A 14,666-nucleotide genomic window follows, 5' to 3' on the forward strand; every position below is an offset into this window, starting at 1 on the left:
AAAAATATTTGCACAATAATTATACTTTGGGATGTGTATTTGCAATGAAGATGTAATTATTTCTCAGGATATTGGACTGTCATAAATATATTATAAAAGTACTGATTCTGTTTTTTGACAAATGACAAGGAAACCCCTGCATGGTGTCCATCGACCACTTTGTCCTATCTCAATAAAGATGAGCCCCAGCATGTTGGCTTACTGCTGGGTAGAAAATGAAGGAAAGAAAGATTTACTCTAAGCTACTGATAAATGGCTTATTAATGGTAGCCCAAAAATATAGTCTATGAATTTTTTCTAAATGGAATGATGAATAATGCCGATTTATACATTTTAAATATTATTTTTTTATTTTTGCTTTATTAGATAGATTTGGAGAGAGAGAGTTAAATTGGGGCAAAGAGGAGAAGACATGCAGAGAACTGACCCGGGCGGGATTCCAACCCGGGTCTGCTGCAGGGCCTGGGCCCGGGAAGGGACGCCCTACCCACTGCGCCATGGGCGCCCCCGATTTATACATTTTAGAAGCATAACAGCATGTGTTTAGAATTTGGATTTTTCTCCAAGGATTCATTGTGCATTTATCAAAGTGTAATTCTACTCTATGCACTCCTTTCCTTTCTCCTATTTTTTTACATTATGATCTCACTGTAATATTCACTGCTTTTGTGCTGAATTCAGATAGATACTTGTTACTAAAAGTTCCTTCTCTATCCCAACCCTCCCCACTTTATTTTGTTTCTAGGATGGTTCCAAACAGAGGCAGGTGAGGAAGAAAACAGTGTCCTTCAGCTCAATGCCAAGTGACCGCAAGATCAACAGCACAGCTGCTTGCATGGCCTTCATGATGGAGGGTTGTGAGATGAAGAAGGTGCGCTCCAACTCACGTATGTACAACCGCTACTTCCTGTTGGATCCAGACATGCGCTGGCTCCGTTGGGAGCCATCCAAGAAGGAGTCAGAAAAGGCTAAACTGGAGATCAAGGGCATAAAGGAGGTCCGTTTGGGAAAGAAAACTCCAGTTCTGCGCAGCAATGGTCTCTCAGATCAGTTCCCTGATGAATGCGCCTTTTCAATTATCTATGGGGATAACTATGAGTCCTTAGATTTAGTAGGCAGTACTGCAGATGTTGTCAGCACCTGGGTGATGGGCCTGAGGTATTTGGTGTCTTATGGCCGGCACACCGTGGACATGGTGGAACCCAGCCAACCGAGTCTACGGACATCTTGGATTGGCTCAGTGTTTGAACTGGCAGATATGGAAAAGGATGGGCATATCGACCTGTTCAGAGCCACCCAGATCATCAAGGGGCTCAATCCTGGAATGAAAGAGTCTAGGATAGAGCTGAAGTTCAAGGAACTCCAGAAAGCTAAAGACCAATATGGAGAGGCAATTAACATGGACACTTTTGTGGAGGCCTACTGTGAGCTCTGCACACGGCCAGAGATTTTCTTTCTACTTGTGCAGTTCTCCAGTAACAAGGAGTATCTGGACAGTAAAGATCTGATGCTATTTGTAGAGGTGGAGCAGGGTGTGGAAGGTGTTACAGAGGACATGTGCAGGGATATTGTTCAGAAATTTGAGCCATCTGCTGAAGGCAGAGAGAGGGGCTACCTCTCCATTGATGGTTTTACACACTACCTCCTCTCCTCCGAATGCCACATCTTTGACCCCCAGCACAAACGTGTGTGCCAGGATATGACCCAGCCTCTGTCCCATTACTACATCAACTCATCACATAATGCCTCCCTTCTAGAAGACCATTTCTGGGGTTCGTCAGATATCAGCAGCTACATCCGAGCCCTAAGGATGGGCTGTCGAAGCATTGAAGTCATTGTATGGGACGGCCCTGATAATGAACCAGTGGTGTATGTAGGTAGTTCTGTAGCCTCCCATATAGCTCTCTCGAAAGTCTTAGACATCATAAACCAATATGCTTTTGAGAGTTCTGAGTATCCGCTGATTCTCTGCTTAGTTACCCACTGCTGCATCCCCCAGCAGAGGGTCATGGCACAGCACATGAAGAAGATTCTTGGGGACAAACTGTACTTTGAACCCCCCAACAAAGAAGAAATGTACCTACCCTCCCCTGAAAAAATCAAAGGTAAGATCCTACTCAAGGGTAAGAGGCTGCCGTCTAGTTGCACTGACCCTGAGGGGGATGTTACGGATGAGGAAGAGGGTCTGGAAATGTCACGAAGAGTGGGAGCTGATGAGAGGGACCAGCTCAATGGCTTAGGCTGCAAGAGACTCAGACTGTGCAGGGAGCTATCTGACCTTGTATCTCTCTGCAAATCAGTTCAGTTTAGGGACTTTGAAATCTCTAAGAGGGACCAAAAACATTGGGAGATTTGTTCCTTCAATGAAGTAGATGCAAACAGGTTTGCCAATGAGTTCCCAGAGGAATTTGTCTGTTATAACAAGCGCTTTCTCTCCAGGATATATCCTACACCTATGAGAATTGATGCCAGCAACATGAATCCCCAGGATTTCTGGAAGTGTGGCTGCCAGATTGTGGCAATGAACTACCAGACACCAGGACTGATGATGGACCTCAACCTAGGCTGGTTCAGACAGAATGGCAACTGTGGGTATGTTTTGCGGCCAGCCATCATGCGGGAAGAAGTGTCTTACTTCAGTGCCAATGCTCGGGACTCCCTGCCAGGGGTGTCTGCCCAGCTTCTTCACATAAAGGTCATAAGTGGGCAGAATCTGCCCAAGCCTCGCGGCTCTGCTGCTAAGGGAGATGTGGTCGAGCCCTACATATATGTGGAGATCCATGGTATCCCAGCTGATTGTGCTGAGCAAAGAACCAAGACTGCTTCCCAAAATGGTGACAACCCTATTTTTGATGAGAGCTTCGAATTCCAGATCAATTTACCGGAACTTGCAGTACTGCGCTTTGTGGTGCTGGACGATGACTACATTGGAGACGAGTTCATTGGCCAGTACACCATCCCATTTGAGTGCCTACAGCCAGGCTATAGACATGTCCCCCTACAATCTCTGACAGGAGAGTTCCTACCCAACACCACCCTGTTTGTCCATGTAGCCATCACCAACAGACGGGGTGGAGGAAAGGCACATAAAAGGGGTCTGTCTGTCAGGAAGGGTAGGAGAGCCCGGGAGTACACCACTACCAAGACCACAGGCATCAAGGTTGTAGACGAGCTCTTCAGAGCATCCACCCAGCCCCTCAGGGAAGCCACAGACCTCAGAGAAAATGTACAGGTAAGAAACTACAAGAACTACATTCTTGAATTATTTATGAAACATAACCACTTGAAGGATATTAAGAGGGCTTTTTAATTTTTTTTGTATATACTTGATAACATCTTCAACTGATGAGGTTTTGCTGGAGACACTTGTAGTTCCAATCATAAATTTCAAAGGCTCTGCACATTCAGTAGATGTTTTCTAAAAGTTGCCTGTCACAAATAAAACTCAGAATAAGTCAGATTGATTACTGACTGATTTAGCACCTTTCATGAAACCCAAGGACTCTTTACAGTAGTACCACAGAGGCAATAGGGTGAACAACTGTTTTTTTCTGATTAGTGTCACTGCATTTAAAGTTAAAGGACCAATTTCATCTCCCGGAGAAAAAGATTATGAAGATTATGTCCTCTTTCAGAACATGTGTATTTCAGAAGCTCGTAAAATCAATGATTACTGAAGATAGACAGACAGACAGACAGACAGACAGACAGACAGACAGACAGACAGACAGACTTTGGTATTTAACACCTGGATATGTATAAGTGCACTCCATCAGGTTTTGGAGGAAATTCCATTAGTCTATCTAATTGTATTCTTATTTAAGGCATTACAATTTTTCATATAGTTTGGCAATTCAATATTGCTTTACAAAATTCTGTTCTTTTAACACAATTTTCACCAGGTCAAATAACTGTTGACTGTTGCGTACAACAAGATTATTTTTATTTTGTAAGCTGTCAGTATTTAAAAAAAACTTGCTGGCTTTATCTGTGTTGGTATTTGTAGACTGAGAACATGAGACAAACACAGTGATAATTGCACTCAAAGGGCTCAGGTACTGGTCATCAGCTCCAAATACACCATGGTTACTAATCTTCATTTGCTCATCTAGGAGATATAAAGTAGTGCACTAAGTGACTAGCAACCGAGTCATCTCCGCTGGGCAGCAATGGTCCCTCACTAATGATTACACTATTCTTAAACCTCATAGTGTACAGCAATGTCCATGTATTACTGTTCTCTTCAAAAACAATAATAAAGCGCAATTAGTGACAGGCCTCTACCCACAACAGCAAGTGAAGTGAGTCTAGCAAAACACAGCCTCAATGGTATAGAGAGGTTATTTCAAGGAAAGTAGTTGAAATAAATATGTGAATACTAGTAGTTAGTTAATGAGCAATGCTGACATGAAAATCTGTTAAGTCAAAAGATTGATATTCCTTATGTCAAAGTCAAAGTGTTACTTGCTTGAATAATCTGAATTAGTGACACACTGGACCAAATCCTTGCTGCAGTGTGAGTCATTTTAGGAACATTTGATGAATGTTGAATATAGAAATAATCACAGTCATGCCAGGTGTCCAGACTGACCTTATAATCTGTTGAGTAGCTTTGAGTCATTTCTCATAACAAAAGGCTTCAGCATTTCATCCGTAGGGCTTACATGTAAAGTAGCAGTATATAATAGGAGGTAAACCGGTGTCTTTTAACCTGATCAAACACTGGCCCCACCACCGCTTCCCAAACCACAATGTCCTCAGGTTTGAAATGTAAATCATTCTATTTGAAATTTGAAATGAGGAGATAAAGATTATTTAAAAAAATGAAAGAGGTAAAGTTGAGAGGGAGGCTTCAAAGAGGATAAATTAAGGTGTTTAGAAAATAAGGCCCTTGCCTTTTTAATGTAAAAAAAATAAAGAAAAAAGCTTTTGAAAGCTGTGTAGAGGCCAGCGGAGCCTGGTGCCTTGGATCTGGAGAGAACTGGAGGGCCAACAACCCACAAGGCTTCTTGTGGGCAGGCCAGCTATGGAGGCCTCGCCACCCCTGTCTTGAAGCCAATATTAGACTTTAATTTGAGAAAGAAATATCCCATATCATCATGTCATACAACCTTAGCCATGAAAGCAGTGCATACACACACTTCAGATGTCACTGTCAAAAGAGTTATTTCACCTCACTTAGCTCTCTTTCAGGTGAAATGTGTTGAATTATAACTGAAATACAAGTGCTTTTGACTTTTTAAGAGACTGAGGAGATCTATGAACAATGACAAGTAGGCAGATGAGATACGTTTTCATGTTTTATATGTGGATACAGGCAGCAAATCACTTATGTCTATGGGGGCAAATTAAATGTTTTCCGGACCTTTGCTACCCACTTTAGTTGATGGAGCACAAACAGAGCCTGGACTTCCTTTTTATTTGCTGAAAAATGTATGTGCCGTCATAAGCCTATTCACTTCCAAGTAATATTGTTGGCCAGAGAGAAGAGGAGATAGATGCACAGATAGAAGCAGAGAGAGAGAGAGGAGGAGGAGAGCAAACGGAAACAAAAGCAGCGTTGTAACCGGACACAGCTCTCATTTGGGGAATGTTGGAAGGGAAGGAAAGTGGGGGAAGGGAGTAATTAAAAACACAAGCCTCCCACTTTTGATACCATGGTGTGGAATGGTATGGCTTTTATTGCACAGTAATTATATTTAAAAAAAACAATCACGCATGTTCTTTCCCATTCAAAGTTATACAAAGCATAATGAATGCTACTAGCTTCGGCTCAGACCACACTGAGACGTAAACATATGGAGTCACACATGTTCTTGGTCCACACACGTAATCACACACACACACACACACACAGACAACCACAAGGTTTTAATCCAGAGCTTCCACCTTTGTGTTTCTTGGTGGCAAAAGAGGCGTTAACTGTGGCTGAGGCTGAGCATACAAATTCAGATACAGACGGCGCCTTTGTCCTGCGGCCACCCTCTCCGTCCACAGGAAGGTCTTGGCCCGCAGTGACAGCACTTCCTCTGGTGTGTGTGTGTGTGGGGGGGGTGGGGGGGGGTTGGAGGGTCCAGCCCAGGGAGACAGCTGGTTCCCACACTGCAGAGTGCAGAGTGTGTGGACAGATTCCCAAATTGCAAGTTGTTTTACTCTCCTATTCTGCTCATGGTTTTCCCTGCATCTTTTATTCTCTCTCACACTCTTTTACCTGACTTCTGTTCCCTCAATTCTTGTTAACACCGCCCCCACATGCTTTTTGTCTCAAACTATTTGTTTGTGCCTCAGCTTCGACTGCTCTTTTTCACTTTCTTTTCTCGCTGTCATTTAAAGATGGGAGTCAGTGATACTGGAGAACATTTGTTGAAAAAAATCACTCTTTGTCAAAATCAGTGAATATCTCCTCATGATCCGCTACCTGAGTGTGAACTGAAAAAAAAATCCTGTGTAATACACAGCCTAGGCTCTGTAAACAGGCATGTTAGTTGCTACATTTGGGACCCTTTTGTTTACATACCCTTTGTTTACATACCAGTTTATAGAGCCTATGCTCTGTATTAAAGCTACTACGAGTAAGTCGGCACGTTGGCGACACCTTTGAACAAAAGCGGTAGTATTATTACGACGCTGGCTGTCGTGAAGCTGTTTTGTAGCTCGTGCAGGGAGTGCAAGATTCAAATAATCAGGAAGCAATATGGTGCGTGTCCGTGTGTTGAAAGTGTGAGGGCACCGGACTCTTTTCGGCTCCGTGAGTCTATGGGTGACACAGCATCAACTAATGCCAGTAAGTGCTAAACACACCTGATTGCAATGAGTTGATGCATTGTCACCTCTCACGGAGATGAACGAGTCCCCGTGTCCTCACACAAAGCGAATGAACGAGAGATGGCAGTTAATATGGATCACGATGAGGTAATGTGTTTATGTTGTAGCCTAAATAATGACTATTTCTGATGAATAATGGTCATCTGATGATGCTGGTGAGGCAAAGTAAACTTTGTTTTAGTAGGCTACCGCTCATTCATTTAGGAGTAAACACTGCAGTCTAGTTTCGCTGCGTGAAATTGTGTATACGTTGCTTGGCAACGCCCTCCCGCCTGACTATCACTCTCCCTTTTAGCTTTTCTTCATTGCATTTTCTTTTTTTTCTTTTATGGTTCAGCCCCGTTATCAGTCATTATGACGACAAACAACTGTCTCAAACAAGGCTCCCGCTCCCCTTCCCTCACCAGGAGGGATAGGCTTCTCAATTCACGTTCCTGCGCCACACTGAAATCTGTGACCAATACGGATATGTGACCATAGAGCATGCACGCGTGAACCGAAAATCGGACTGGGTGTACGACCAGATCAAATGCAACAATAAAAACTATATAAAAACGTCTTTCTTTGCACTGATGGTCTCGTTTGCTGTTAAAGGTCATTTATGATTATGAGAGGAAACATGAGGCTGTTTAAAAGATATTTAAATGTTACTCGTAGCCGCTTTAACACATGTTTTTTCAGTACGACAACAAAAAATCTCCAGAATCACTGACTCCACTTTTAACCAAGCTAACTGATGGATGCTGCGTGAAAAACACTGGGCCTGATTTGGTCTCCAAATTTCCATGCTGGCAGTAGAATGAAACACAATAAGAGGCCGTTTCCTAGCTGCTGGGACTGAAGAGACTTAGAATACAGCCTTGCACTTTCAAAATTCAATTGAATTTAGTATGTTTAGGCTGACAACGTGTTAATGAACATGGTGCTGCCACCAAATTACAGCAAACTCAAGTGTATTTTTCAAATTTCATAGCAGATTTGTGAGGAGGAAAGCCATAACTGTTGACCAGCTGGCTATGAGAGGTTGACATATTAAAACATTATTTGATGACTCGATCCCAATATCATTTATAGTGTTATTGTCCAAAAAATTATTTTGTGATCAATTAAGAGCTTGGTGTCTCGCTCAAGGACAATTTGACATGTGTAGAGGAGAAAAAGCTACAGCTGCCCCTGATTAAAAAATAGGATGTATTATCAGTACTAGATTAAATAAACAGGACTTGTTGAGATAGAGATTTATTTATTTGTCTGGCAGCAGTGAGCTTAAGTGCTCATTGGCCCATGAAGAGACAGGAATGTAGGAGAAGAATGCTTTGTTATTTATTTACTGAATATTTAAAAGATACAAGCAGGATAGGATATTAATTAATACAGGGACATTCAAATGTGGAATGGAGAAGGGGAGATAAAGTAAGAGAGGGATGAGTAACTGAATATACTTAGCACCCTTATTAGGCTGTTGACAAAAGTTTGGCTCAAGGGCTTTTGGGAATTGAATGAGCAGACTGACGTTATGGGGAAACGATCATTGCAGAGCATGCAGTTAGTTTCTTAGACATCATTTTATTACATATAGTTATTTGTATGGAATAATTCTATCATCCTTTTTTTGTTTTGTTTTGAGGCACCTGGAACAAAAACCTGATATAAGAATATGTATCTAAACAAAACTGTGGGCCCTTCTGCTGTAAACAACAACAGTGAAACAGTAACTTTAAGGTAGCTTTTTAACTTCAGGGTTCCAGGTATCCAATTTTCCTTGTAGGAAAGTTTGCTTATTCAGTTGTGAGAATACCTTAGAAAATGTTCAGTTCTCTGACACGCCCAAAGTTACATAGTACCTTTTAACTGATGCTGCTTCCTAGACATTAAAACATAAATGGAATTTGTTTTACATGTCCATACCTTAATTGCTATCCTTCATTGTTTTTTTTGTTTTTTTTTCTTCCCAGAATGCCATGGTGTCCTTCAAGGAGCTGTGTGGACTCACCCCGGCTGCCAACATGAAGCAGTGTATCCTGACGGTGTCCAGCTGGCTGCTAAACAGTGAGCGCTCACTGAGGGTCACGGTGGACCTGAGTGAGACTTACCCCACCATGGAGGCTCAGGGGCCCGTACCAGAGCTGCTGCGCAAAGTCTTCAACGCCTACGACATGGTACATACCCTGCACACACATGAAAGAGTGCATGTGCCAACCAGCATGTGATGCTTTAAGGCAGAGAGAAATGTTCATTATACTGCTGTGACTGAATTCTGTATTACTCATGTGAACATCTTTGGAACAAATGTGCTCTGCAGAAATTCCTTTTAAAAGATCAATATTGAGGTAGAAGTCCATTACACACATACTGTACATACACAGGTATATACATCTAATACTAATCATGTGAGACACTCTGATTATATTGTGTTACAGCGCACTCAATATCTTCTTTAGGTGAAGATAAAATGTCAAAGCACTCAGGCATTAGTATGATAACACTAGAAGCCCTGGTTGCATGTCCTGCTCTGTGGAGATCTTCATATGTGCTGCTCTCACATAAATGGCAAACTCAAAACAAAGAGGTTTAGCTTGTTTCCTTTTCTTGACACTAGTTTGCTTATCATTTTAATCAAGCATTCACACAGCTGGATGGCTAATACCACCTATTTGACCAGTCAGATTTTCAAGCTGCAGCGAGTCCATGTATAATTTTACATGTCCGTCTCCATCCTCCTGCCTCCTCTCTTACAAGAACACTGCAGTTTTCACCACTTGACATTGGCAAGGCCTCAAAGGGGGTTCGAGGGACTATGTCTGTAATTAGTTATCACCCGCTGTCTTCCTCTGCCCCTCCTGTGAGGCACGCCGGGGGCTGGTGAAGTGGGTCAAGAGAGACAAACAAGGTTGTTGTGTCCGTGCTGCTTAGATCTGCGGCGCAGCGAACACATCCAAATAGAGAACTTGCTTTGGCTTTCATGAGGTTTTGCATCAGGCAAGAGGCTTGGCACTGTCGGAGCAACTTTCACGCTCCAGTCCACAAAATAGTTACTGGGGACAAGCAGAAAAGCAGGCCCAATATCCATATTTTAGAGCTTTAGAGATGGGAACATTGACCAGTTAGTCATCCGTTTTAACATATTTTGATATTTGTTACTTTTTCAAAAATAAATATTGGAATTATTTGTAGGATGTTCCAAAAGGACATTTCAAATATTAAAAACACATGCTGCACAAATGTACTACAACTGTATTCTTCTCACTCAATCACCGGATTATGAAAAGTGATATCACTTTCCCTAGCCTGTTAAATGCTAAGGGCATTCAAATTGTCCTCTATGTTGAACAATATACTGTATGTGGTTGGCGGTGTTTTAAAGGTGATGTACATATATTAACCTATGGTCTTGTCCTGAGGCTAGAGTGTGGTCAACTCAGTGATTGTATTTGATTCTCAAAGACTGGCCTGTTGGCACACTCCCCTCTCAAGAACAGAGGCCGCTATGTCTGTGTGTGGGTTTCTTTTACATACAGTCTATGGTGTGGGTGTAAAAGCGTATGACTTCATGGGAGCATGGCTGCCAATGCCAGGCCATTAACTGTAGGATGTCAGTGTGCAGTGCAGTGCGTGTCCTCAGACAACCCCACGATGACGACACAAGAGCAACTCTTTGGTGACTGAGAATGTCAGGGCTGGACGTCTTCAGACTGTTTCAGCAACAAAAGTACTGCATAATACCCCTCATTACAAAGATGAATGCACATTTTAGATTTCACAGATACCTTCACTGTATTTTCTACAAGTGAGCGAGTGCATGTGTGGCGTACACCAACAGAAAGGTACAGGCCTGGATGCTTGCCCCCCTACAGTGAGGGCAAAATGTTATGCTCTTGTGGCATTTTACCGGCACTGTTTGAGTCCACTTGTCCCCTTAAAAGGAAGGGTCACTGCAAATCAATCCAAACGTTGTTCTGAGTCTTCACCTTTATTCTATGGTGAAACATTTCTATCATCACGAGAGTGGGCTCTTCCAGGATGACAATGCCCCCATCCATAGGGCAAGAGAGGGGTCACTGAATGGTTTGATGGACAGGAAAATGATGTGAATTCTATGCTATGGCATTCGCAGTTACCAGAACTCAACTCTATTGAAACCCCCTATGGGAGATTTGAACCAATGTGTTAGAACATCATCAAAACACAAAATTTGTAAATTTCTTTTTTAGAAAAATTTAGTTAATTCGTCCAGTAGAATTCCAGAGATTTGACTTGTAAGGTGAACACCAAGGCGCATTTAAGATGTTGTCTATTGTCGTAAACGAAAGCTAATGTCAGTTTAGTGAGATTCAAAGCTTCCAGGACTTTTTTTTTAGATACAATTCTGTTTTCCACCTGACAAGAAGTAATCCATATCAGCAGAGGAAGAGGTGCTTTTTACAAGATCAGAATGCAGTGCAGTTTCAAGACATGTTGCATTCAAGACTCTTATTTGTCCCTATTGCAAAGGTTTTCCCTCCGTTATGCTTTTACTATTGCTTTAGGCCTCATCTACATATGTACAACTCACACAACACACATTCTTTCTCTGCAGGTTGGTGAATACAGTCTTGGAAATGTAGATGTAGTTCAATAAATATTTAATGCATTAGGCATCAAATATTTAACATATTTCAGATTTTTTTGTTTCCATTCTTATATCAAACCATCCCTAGAATGAAGCTCGTTTTACAAAATTGTCTGCGTTCTAACCATTTCCCATAAGGATTGTAAAGCACGAAAAGGCATGCAAATACACACACACACACACACACACACACACACACACACACAGAATGCGAGTCCACTTCCGGTCTCGCCGCTAACAGGAGTGTGAAACTTCATTAGCTTCCTCCTCAGTGCTGCAGGGCTGATCCAGCTGCTCCTCTTCAGCCTGTGGGTTGTTGTTTATGGCTTAAATTACACAGTGTTGTGTTGCAAAAGTAGGAAGCTGCATCTCAGTTTACTTGTTGTATCAATACACATGAATTCTATGTTTGCTTTCTTTGCTTGATTTAGTTACATACTAGGCAACAAAAAATCTTACTCCAATGAAACTTATCAGATAAGGATGTATCTTCATGACAGCTATGTTACTACCTAATTTGGGCTAAGGCTGAACTGTTAGTTTTACTTTGAACATACAGTAGCAGCTCTGCTACTTCAAAATGAGCCCTGGCTGATGAGGGGATCCAATCTGTTAGGTGGTAGCTCCACACATTTGGCAAGATAGACACCTCTCAGCAATTGATATGAAGTGTTTCCCTCTTGGTATTTCCCTATGCTTTGCTTGTTTGGATTATGTAGTAAACCAGTTGTTCCTCAAGGCTTTCACAGTTATGACCCTGGTATGATGCTAACATATGATGCAGATGATTTATATTTATTTTTTGTCTCCTAGATGATCCAAACCAGCAGAACACTAATTGAGTCAGCCGACGTGGTCTACTCCAAGCTTACACAAGCACAACGGGCAGGTACGTTGCAATGCATTATGGGTCCTCAGCTGCATCATCCCTGTTCATCTTTCTTCTTCATTGCAGAATATGCTCATGGATGCATAATCCCTGCTGACATTTAGTTTTTTTTTTATATCCCCTTTTTTTTCAAACGAAGATTCTCTTATTTCAATACATTGGAACAATTATGTAGCTGCACCATGAAACAAAGGCAGGGTACTGAAGTTGCTGTATTTACAATTAACACAAGAAAGATATACAGTACACTCACTCACACACAACGCTATATTTAGTCTTTTTGCATAACCCCTCCCACACCACACTCCAGAGGGGGTCCTCGCACAGGGTCAGCCATATAGAACAATACATCTCACTCTTCACTTCACTCTTTCCAAATGAATCATGTACTGTAAGGGACACACATCTTTTCTGCAGCCTTCAAACGTATCAGGATGGGCATTGTGTATCCTGCTACAGAATCTCCATCAACATCAGCAACAGTGGCTTCTGTCGATTGAACAGGCCTGTCATCAGTGAGTCAGCACAAGTAGTTATCATGTCAGTGGGCAGGTGAAAACAATCGGCCACAGACGCACAGACAAAGAGGACAGGCGGTATAAACATCCTTTGAGAGGAGGAGAGATATGACAAGGTTTAACAGAGAGAAGATTGAGAAAGGGGAAGTAGGGGGTAGGGGATAGAGGAGAGCATAACATTGACCATAATAAGATCATTAGTAGAGAGACGGCTTCAAATCAAAAATCATTGTCCTCTCTAGCTGCTCTCACATTAAGCACTAATTGGAAAAAAAATGAAACAAATGTGAATCCTTTTGAGCATAACATAGCTGGTAGAAAAACATGGAAATACATTTGTAGTTTGTCGTTGTTGGTTGTTTGTGTGTTTCATAAGGAACCCAAAGCAGACAGGGAAGGAACACTCACTGGCATCACATGCCAGCCGATAGCCAGAGGCCGATAAGCCAATGTAAGCCTGCCATGCCTAGCTTTACTCCCTGGTGTCACACAGAGGCAAGCATGCATATGCCTCATCTCCCCCACCACAACAAGCCAAGCTGGTATTCGTGCTGAGCAATTACCCAGGGATGTGGGTTGAAAGCTGGGGCTCCAGTCACAGATCTGTCCCTGGGCTCCTAAGGTTCCCCCAGCCTGGAGCTAGGAGCATCTTCAAAGGCCATGACTGCAGAGTTAAGCATAACTTTTAAAGCCCTTCAAAGCCACAGCTACCCTCACAGCAGTGTTAGTAGCTGGATACTGGAGGCTGATGCTCAGGTCGTGCCACTGTCGGGTGATACCTTGTACTTCCAAAATGTCTAATTTCCAGTAAGAACATCAGAAAGAAAATCTAACTTTTCAAAAAGAATTTACAAGAACACTTGTTGAAAGTAATTGAATTTACTTTGAAAGTGTCTCACAGGTGAAGGGCTTGAAGGCTTTTTTCTGAGAGAGCATGTAATCTTTCCAAACATATTGAAGAGAAAACGTGGAAATTCCTTAATTTCTGAGTAACACGGTTTTCACGTAAGCCTGGCATTATGCAAGAATGACACAATGAGTCATCGGGTTAGAGCGACAGCCCTAAGGGGGCCTCAGCTGCATGCCAAACATAGCACTTTCTCTATCGCCCACTCCCCCTGCCCCCAAGCAATAACACACATGCCTCAATCCAAACCGCAGCCATTCTCAAATGTATATAACTGTCATGTCTGTTCATTCATGCCTCCAAACGTGCGTTGTAGTTGTTTTAGTTTGGATTGCAATATGTGAGGGTGTAAAAAAGAAAGGCAGAAATGGGACAAATTGCAGCCATTTCTCTGACCCTCCAGCAGAAATGGATGCCCCAAAACTATTTACTCAAATCCAATTAGTTAGGTTTTCATGTGCAAAAGAGTCTATAAAAATGTTGGAAAATAGCAATTCCCAAATTTGAATAACTTTCATCTTTGTTGGCCTGAGGGAATATGAAGTAAGACTATCTCAGAATACAGAACGGAGTGATACTACTCACAGCAGTATTTCATCACATTATTAAACTACTATATACACTTCTAATACAATATTGCCTTTTTCTTATTAGTCATGCATACAAGCTAAATCTATCTATCTATCTATCTATCTATCTATCTATCTATCTATCTATCTATCTATCTATCTATCTATCTATCTATCTATCTATCTATCTATCTATCTATCTATCTATCTATCTATCTATCTATCTATCTATCTATCTATCTATCTATCTATCTATCTATCTATCTATCTATCTATCTATCTATCTATCTATCTATCTATCTAACTTTCACAAATTAAATACATCCATATGGTAATATCATCACATTAA

The 14,666-nt window shown here is 41.8% G+C and overlaps 1 protein-coding gene across 1 annotated transcript in view; it reads left to right on the forward strand.

Annotated features, from left to right (window-relative positions):
- LOC307263343 (inactive phospholipase C-like protein 2) overlaps positions 1-14,666 on the forward strand; it is a 62,106-nt gene that overhangs the window by 38,216 nt on the left and 9,224 nt on the right. The window contains exons 2-4 of the mRNA XM_080044482.1: positions 746-3,232; positions 8,781-8,984; positions 12,248-12,323. Of these exons, the coding sequence (XP_079900608.1) occupies positions 746-3,232; positions 8,781-8,984; positions 12,248-12,323 (2,767 nt within the window). The remainder of the gene's footprint in view (positions 1-745; positions 3,233-8,780; positions 8,985-12,247; positions 12,324-14,666) is intronic.

The sequence above is a fragment of the Ammodytes marinus genome, assembly GCF_949987685.1.
Source record: "Ammodytes marinus genome assembly, chromosome: 16".
Classification (NCBI taxonomy): Eukaryota; Metazoa; Chordata; class Actinopteri; order Uranoscopiformes; family Ammodytidae; genus Ammodytes; species Ammodytes marinus.